We start from the raw sequence: 8,869 nt of genomic DNA on the forward strand, positions 1-8,869 counted from the left end.
CTAACGATAGTATCATAGTATGTATATGATATAAGAGAAATGATTATATAAACTCTTGAAGATAATTATCACGGAGGAAAGTTTCTTTACGTAAACTTCTTAATTGTTTTCTGACCTAGCTAGCTACTTTAATATTCGTCTTATGCCACGCTGGTTTAATTTAATTTATTAATCACATGCAACCACGAAATAAATTTTACAACCGAAACTTAAAATCGAAAAGAGCATGACATGGAATTATATATATATATATATATGTATAGTACTAATTTGTAAAAGATTGCTGTCTAAAATTCCTGGCATAACCGATCCTCAGGTCAGGTAAATTAAGAACCCTAGCAACCTCCACCTGCTGGGATTAAAGGGGCTAGAGTTACATATATAATAATAACCCATTTTTGTTGTAGAGCATTTTTGTTGCAGATCAAGCAACGAGCCACATGAAGAAAGCTGACCAAAGTGTTAAGGAAATCGACGCCAAGCCATATGTCCAAAGCATGATAACAGAACATTCACTCTTGCCAGCTCCAAACAATTGGGTGATTGTGCCTGCCATACGAAATAAGGAAGAAGTGTGAATGGACAAATACTTCCCTGCTTTTAATACTCGCAAAAATTTAAACGAATAAATATCCCACATATTCCTGGAGTGAATGCCTATGCACCAGCATAGATGTTCGATAATTAGATTCATCCTTATCGAGATACAAGTAGACTACTACCATTCCATGTCGTTGATGGTGAATCTTGGTTGTCATTGACTGTAAATATGGCCGAAACACCACAAATATAGTTGTGTTTCATTGTGTGGCTGTTTTTCATTTGATATTTTGCATGGCATGATTCTGCATTCTAAACTCGGATTCAAACATGTTATGCCAGTATAACAGAACATGTTATTCCAGAACCTCTGTTATACTGGAATACATTGAGTATGCAAGATGCATTAGCTGACATGGATAACAGAACATATCTGCCTCAAGTGGCCGATAAACAAGATCAGCAAGCATATTTCAATTGCACATCCTTGGTTGAGCAGCCAGACTGCCAGTACTGATGATAAGATAGATTGGCCCTCTAATGGCAGCTCGAAACAAGTATTGAAAATGATAGGAAATTAAGAATAATGATACAAACAGTCGTGGAGTGTGGAAGTACTAGTGGACAATCATTTTGAAAAGAGTAAGTAAATACCTACAAAAAGATTATTGGCACTTGTCCGCTACACGTTGGTTGCAGGGTGCACTTTCCCGCTTTGACATCATTTTAGAATGCAAATCTCTTTTAGTAGAAGATTCAATGGTTGTCCTATCATCCTCACCCTAATCTTATCTCTCTTCTGAGCCTAAATACTATCCAAGAGAAGCCATGTATTTAGGCGTCCACGTTCTTGTAAATGTACATAGCACACGCACTCAGGTACATTGGAAGCAGCTAATTGACTAAAGTTCATCGTTTAGGAAAGATTGACAGAGCTCACTTTGAAGGACAAATAAAGATATAGCACATAGAAACGTAAGATATGCAAGAATGGTTATAATCAAAGACATTAATCTCACAGAAAATTATATCTAAGACGAATCGAGCTTGCGTTTAGTGAATTCATTTTTCAAAAGCGACAAACACATCTTACCTATGTTCATTGCTGGTGGAAGTGCATATTGAAGTAGAAGAACAAACTGATACAATGGATCAGAGTGAACTAAACCAAAACGTAGTGCACTTTTAACAATGACTATGCCCAAGAGAGGCAGGAAAATATACCGAACTGCTATGATGCCAATAATGAGCCACCGCAGAACACCTGATCCTTTCAAGCCTGAATACGATGAACGGCATCACTATTGAATGCTACAGTGATGCAATATGAAGAAATCATAACAAACATTATATTGAATACTCGATTACCTTTAAGAAGGTTTCCTCCTAATATTAGAGAAAGAGTTGGGATGGCTGCTTCGCTGAAGATTATAAGGAGAGAGAAGAGGAAGGTCAGGAACTTTTTATCATGAATTCTGAAAGTAACGAGAAACCATTTTCGGACCTGTAGCATTCATATCCCAACTAGAATGGGTTTGGGATATAGAAAACTAACAATCACGAAGCTGAAATTTAGCGTATATACCCCAGAAAAGAAGCAGAATCCAGAATCACACGTAGAGGGGCGGTACCACCAATTATGAACTTTCGGATCTGCGGAACTATACCAATGATAAACCCGATCATCTGTATATTATACAGGTAACGTGTAAATTTCAGTCATGATCAGCTGATTCCCAGAAGAACACCTCTGGGCTTTGTCACCCAGTACTATTAGATAGCTAGTAACATTCTGGTTGGATATTTTTCTAATTGTTAAATCAGAAAAGTTAGCCTTTTTTTCGGATTGCATGTGTAGCTGATAACAAAAGGCAATTGCCTCTATGTGAAAAAACAAAAGATGCGGCATTAAACCCATCGGGTGTATTCTTCTATATAAAATTCATCGTGAACATATAATAGTAGCAGCACTCTTTGCATTAAGCCAATACACACCGAATGTAACGGCCTACACAGTATAATATCTTAATGAATCCGGGAACAAATTTGTCAGCACGTAAAGAACATCACATCCTTTCCCGGTAATTCAAAGAACTAGCTATTGTTTTGGCCAAAGAGGATGGCCATGCATGGTAGTATAAAAAAGAACTCAAAGCATACGTACCGCTCCAGTTGTTGAAGGTGCAAACAAGGCCCTTAGATTGATCTTTCTTGCAAACATCCTTAAGCTGTTTTTAATAGCATATAAGATCGGTATCTGCCACGAAAGGGTGAGAATGCTCATGATCTATTATTGCTCATATAATTTTCAAAGTATCTTTCTTTGATTCCTATTATGCTAACTTATCATTGTCTTAAAAGTGCTTTTAAATTTCTTTACTGTAAGCATTCTATTACATCTTGCTCTTACTGACAAAAACCGCTTGGTTTTCTATTCTTTTTAACTTTTTAAACTCCCAACCTCTTGCTATATATTTTCCTCCTTACCCTGCATCTCATCTTTGTGATCCATATCTAACCCTTTCAGTTTTCATCCACCATTTGGTTGTATATATCTAACATATAAAAGTTCTGAAGTGGGAGCTCTGCTCCTATAACTTATCATGACTAATATTTCAAATATAGAGAGAGAAAAATGATTTTCATGCAGGTTATATATTCTGGTTAGTGATTGCTTATAATGATTTATCTCTTTGGAAAACCACCACTTAAATATTCTGTAATTTTATTATTATTTTTCCAATAAATAAAAATGATTATTTAAGATATTTAATTACATATAACATACAAAGGTAAAATGTTTACAAATGTGTTGAATGACCAAGAGTTTGATGGCCTGATAGCATATGATCCAGTTTTTCAAATGGATTTGGGTGGATGGTTTCGAACCTAAGTTCTCCATTTGGAGAACCAAATCATATGCCATCAAGTCATTAGACTATTGGCATGTTTTGAATGTTTTAATTAAGCAATATAAAATCCCTTGGATTTATTATATGCTATATATTGCGATCAAGAATAGGTAAAAAGTTCGAGAAACTCATAAATCATAACTTAAATTATCTAATTTTAAAACGAGCAATGATACTCATGCAACATATTTCATATAATATTTCATAAAAGTAGGAATTTACCAACACAAATATTTCGCATTAACGATTAGAAACTCATTAAAATCATAAAGAATCTCGTTTTCAGGAAAGGAGTAGAGACAACCTTCATTTTTGCCTCGGAAGGAAGCATACATTTATTTGCATAGTCCACAGAGATGGAGCAGCTTTTTGGAGGAAGTTCTTCTGAGCAACTCCCGTGGAGTATTTCTGCTGCTCCCCCACCAGGGTTCATTTTGCTTGTGAATTCAGCTGTGTTGTCTTTTTCGTTGACGGACCTTGAGAAAATCCGCACAATGTTGTATACATAAGACCACAGATAAATGGCCCCAATCTGAAGAACCCGATCCAAGAAAGAATTTCATCATTATCAAGCTAAAAGGTTCTGCTCATACCTCATGCACCATGCATATATAGTTATACACGGCTAGTAAAATGCATTTTCAGACATGAGACTCTTCACCTTTGAGTTTCCATAATTGACAGTATTGCTAGTGAAAGTATGCATGCGTGCACGAGTTCCTTGTATGTGAAACAGTACGGATGACATGCAGATTTTTGAATAAAAAAATTGCAATCCCGAAGGATAAGGTTCAACGAGCTTATATAGAATACACTGATGCCATTCATCTTAACATTATTTGCTGGTTTTGGAATCAATATGAGATGAAGCAAACGAAATCACATACAGCCATAGAAAGTGAAGCATATTCCATTCCATATTTATGGCAGACGTCGGGTGCTCCAAATGGACTGCCTTTCTCTTTACAGACTGCAGGGATGATAATTAGAGGCAAATTTCCCATATTTCCTGTTCACAACAGACAGAAACATTTACTTATGTATTTAAACCGAAGGATGCATTTAGTTGCAGTAGGGACTGGGGTGGACAATGGCAGATTCAGCGCTGGCACAATTACATAGCAATCATTGGCTATGTTTGAAAATGATGAATATAAATTAAGGGTTTGTCGGTGGCTACCTGCTGCGCAGCAACCCAATACGAGGCCCTTCAGATGTCGGGGCGGTCTTGTGATTTTCACCAGTATCCATCCTAGTGCAGAGCCAATTAAGAATGTACAGAGAACATTGAATGGCATGAACCACCTACATACTCAATCAAAGGTTGAACAGAAAGTGAGATGATTTGAAAATTATCTACATGGAAATAACACATTCCAGATCTTTAATCAAAGATAAACGTTCAGTTGTCAGAATGATGATACTCACAAACTAACAACGCTTTCAAGAGTAACTGTTTTAGCCAGGTTGCTACTCACAATTGCCGGATTGAACACAAAAAAGACCACCTTATCAAGAACAAATCGTGTGATTGTTAGGTCCTTGGAAACAGAGAACAAATCCCTTTCTTTAACATCTAACCATCTAGATTATATCATGTGAATTATTTTTGTTCATGTTAATTATTAGATCTTAATCGATGGTATACATTGAAACCTGTCAGTAGTTTAAATACACTGATTTTTCATGGTTTAAATTGCATATTGTAAAAAGAGTGATAATTCGAAGGTACAAATTAAGTATTATTTCCCTTCGATGAAATTAACAAATGTCTTACGGTATTCAATTGCTTCCTTGCATTCTCCCCCAGGACATCGATTCGATCCAGTGCTAGACATAACCCAAGTGCCGTCAATAGTAGTACTTTCAAAACCGGGATGGACGCTACAAAAAATAGATCTAGAAGGCCCATTGGGACGATTCTATCGAAATTGCAAATCTATATCATTCCTACATAAAGGGAAAAGATTTCACAGAACTTTGGTTAAGGAATTAAGGAATATCTATTATTACTTGAAGGCCGTTGACAGCCAAGATACTTTGTAAACGACTCGGGAGTATTTTGAAATACAGACGTGTTCTGTCTTTTCTATGAGCCGGTTGCGCGCGAGGGATTAAAATGAAGAGTACTGTTACTATGCCCCATATCATATGCCACGTGGCTTATTATAAAAATTTTAAAAAGTATATTTTTAAATAAAATGATGCTTAAAAGAAAATTAAAATTCTAAACTTTTTTTACCTTTTTATTTGTGTTTTAATTTTTTTTTTAATAAACACCATGACGTACATTACATTTGTAGTGGCGCATCAAGAAGCAAAGTACGTTAAATTAAGGGACATAATAGCATTTCTCTAAAATGCAATCCCTTTCAAAATCAACTTCATAAATAGCAAAAATAAACATCTGACAAAAGCCGCACGCAAGCAATAAACACTGGAATTAAAGGAAGGTATGTCCAACAGTTTATGCAAATGTACAGCTAGATAATAATGAATGATAAGCACATGTACGCGCGCTAAGAAACCGCTAGTTACGAGAGTGATAAACACATGTATGATAAACACACCTTATAAGGTGTTTAGGTTGTCTTTAAAAGAGTTTAAATAACCTTAAAATCTCTTTGGAGAAAATTAGGTTGTTCAGGTATTGTTATATATTAAAGTATTTTTTAATCTTAAATAAGTTAAAAATTGTGTTTGAGAAAAAATATTCTTTTGATACTTTTTTTCAAACGTATTTTTTTTGATAATATAGAATGCAACTTTAAGATAATATCCGTACAACTTTTAGATAATTACAATTTTATATTTTGATCTTTTCATGCCCGATACTACAACTTTCAAATAACCTAATTTTATGTTATTTCTACTTCAAAAATCATTTTTTTATATTATTTCAAAAAAAATATAATATATTTAAAAGTATTTTAGACATATGATTACCGGCCAAGAGTAAATAGCTTTTCAACAATAGAGCTTATTACGTAAGTTCTACAATTATAAGCCTTAAACTAAAGATTATATTACCTACGCAATCTCAAATATGCAGTAAAAATGAAAACAGAAAAGCTCTTCCGCTTTGTTGTTAGACAAAACTTACAAACACTTTCTCCGATGCTAGGAACGAAAGTGAAATCAGGCAGAAATCATATTTGACCTACAGAACACTGAAACAGAATAGAGGAAGCAATAAATGTTTGATAGTTCAATATTCTAGGAAATATTGAGTTTTTTGTAATAAATGGGAAAAAAATATCATGCTACTTGCTGATGTTCACGTCCAGGTTCCTACTACCGCAAACCAGCGAATTCGGAAGTGCTCGCTCGGAAGTGCCAGGACAAGGAAAAAAAATCAGGCCAGCTAAAAATACAAATGCCAATAAATAAAGAATCACTTTTTTTCTAGCTAGCTTTAGGCCGCCTGTTTAGGGTTGCATTAAGAGTTTTAAAAAGTGATTAATTAATCTTAAAAGATTTTTAATAGAAAAATTAGTTCGCTTGGCTATTACATATTAAAATAGTTTTTAAATTTAAATAAGTTAAAAACTACGTTTGAGAAAATTGATATTTTTCTTCAAACATGTTTTTCAAGATAATGTGAAAAGTAATTCAAATTTTAAAAAGAATATCAATAGATAAAAATATTAATATAAATTTAAGATAATTACAATTTGTAAACTTTCAACGATATGATCATCATTATTTTAAAAAAATTAAATAATCGTCAATTCTTCCTCAAAAAATATTTTTTTAATATGTTTCCAAACAAATGTGACACTTTTGAAAGTGTTTTAAATATATGGTTACCAAATAGCTGTAAATAACTTGTTAATAGTAACACTTATTACTTAAACTATAAGTCTTAAAACTATAAATTATATTTTTTACCGTAATCCTAAATATACACTTTTAGATAGGGACAACGATAGAAGAAAAAATGCGAGAGGAGAAACGTACAACGAGGGGAGCAGAAACGTCTAGTGCATGTTGGTCTTTGGATGAACAGAACCCCGACTAACCGAAGCAAGAAAGATCATTTAGGTTGTGGGGGAGGGAAGGTGGTGGTACCCCTGCCAAAGAAGAAACCTCAAAATACTGGGAAAAAAAAGAGAGACGAAAGTTGGCCGAAGCTAAGCTCAATGCTTATGTAATGTGAGCTATGAGAACTAAGCCACCTTTAAATTTAAACTTCATCATTGGATTCCAAATTTGTAACTGAAAGCCAAAATCTGACCATCAAATCATGAACGTAATAAGACAAATTCTTATATGTACACGTACTAACAGCCATAAGCTATTACCTCATTACCAGGTAATTGCACATAACTCTCTTTCTCTTGTCTCTTTCCGGAGGGAGGACTGTCTGGAACCGTGTGGGGGCGATATCGCTTTAACGGTTAGCTTCTTCTGTACATTTGTACTTTTGAAGTCTCCTTCCTGTTAACTTCCTACTACTTATATACTGCTTGGCCGTTTGCCGCCGACCGCCACCCCCCCGGGGGCTCTCTCTCTCTCTCTCTCTCTATATATATATTCTTCATTCTATTTTATTAATTTGAGGATTAATTCTAAAATTAGTTTGTGGATTTCTCCTTTCATCAAAAGCTTATCTGGTCACTCCGTCCAACATAAGATATTCTTTTACAACCTCAAATTTATTAAATCATTTGTGGCATGTGAATCAATTAAAAATTTGTGGCATTTTGAGTCCACATCAAATCATTTATTAAAAATCATACTAAAAGCATATTATAAAACCAAAACCTTTAAAAAAAACTAAGATCAAAGTAAAACTTTAAAAACAAGAAATTAGAAAACAAAACAAAACTACCTAGGAGGAGCTCCCTTTCCCTATGACTTTTACACTTACAACACCCGGTGTGTTATATCGTTCATAAACGAGTAATACTAGATACATGAGTCAAAATATATGCATGCAAGTCCTGCATATTTTTTTTTGAAAAAAATGAAATTCACTATAAAAAATTGATTTTTTCTTGTGAGTATATTATAAATATGCGAGACTAGCATATATATATATATATATATATATATATATATTCTATAATAGCATAAATTATTTTCCTTAATAAACTAACGAGTGTTATACGGCGACAACTAATCACAAGTTTCTTCAGATTTAAGGATTAAATGTAAAACGGCGAAAATCTATAAACTAATTTTGCAATTAATCCGAAAATAAACGTGCTTCTTCTTTTCTTTTGAATTCGAATGCAAATGCCTAGATTTTTTGATAAATTATGAGAGGACAGTGACAATACTAAAAGCCGTTAGCCTTCAACAGTCTCTATACTCGATAGCTTCTCGTAATAATTCCCGATTATCCAATGATCCATTATAATTTGAGAATTTTTATTCTTCATGTTCCTCTCTTACATTTCTCACACACTCTC

General features: G+C 34.0%; 1 protein-coding gene across 5 annotated transcripts; it reads right to left on the bottom strand.

The window, feature by feature from the left end:
• Positions 1–254: 254 nt before the first annotated feature.
• Positions 255–7,585, bottom strand: LOC109011753 (protein PIN-LIKES 3-like). 5 transcript variants are annotated; one of them, XM_035695509.1, is made up of 13 exons: positions 7,413–7,585; positions 6,720–6,778; positions 6,556–6,622; positions 5,230–5,402; positions 4,881–4,960; positions 4,633–4,757; positions 4,340–4,461; positions 3,757–3,984; positions 2,705–2,797; positions 2,126–2,226; positions 1,909–1,961; positions 1,634–1,819; positions 255–549 (listed from the first exon to the last, which is right to left on the bottom strand). In XM_035695509.1, exons 4-13 carry the CDS (start codon positions 5,362–5,364, stop codon positions 425–427), a joined length of 1,248 nt encoding a protein of 415 aa, XP_035551402.1. In that variant the 5' UTR covers positions 5,365–5,402; positions 6,556–6,622; positions 6,720–6,778; positions 7,413–7,585; the 3' UTR covers positions 255–424. The 5 variants fall into 5 exon arrangements, with proteins under 5 accessions (XP_035551402.1, XP_018848612.2, XP_018848614.2 ...); XM_018993067.2 differs by lacking the exon at positions 6,720–6,778; XM_035695510.1 differs by lacking the exon at positions 6,720–6,778 and having other exon boundaries at positions 419–549; positions 1,765–1,819.
• Positions 7,586–8,869: the final 1,284 nt, after the last annotated feature.

Source organism: Juglans regia, chromosome 11 (assembly GCF_001411555.2).
Source record: "Juglans regia cultivar Chandler chromosome 11, Walnut 2.0, whole genome shotgun sequence".
NCBI lineage: Eukaryota > Viridiplantae > Streptophyta > Magnoliopsida > Fagales > Juglandaceae > Juglans > Juglans regia.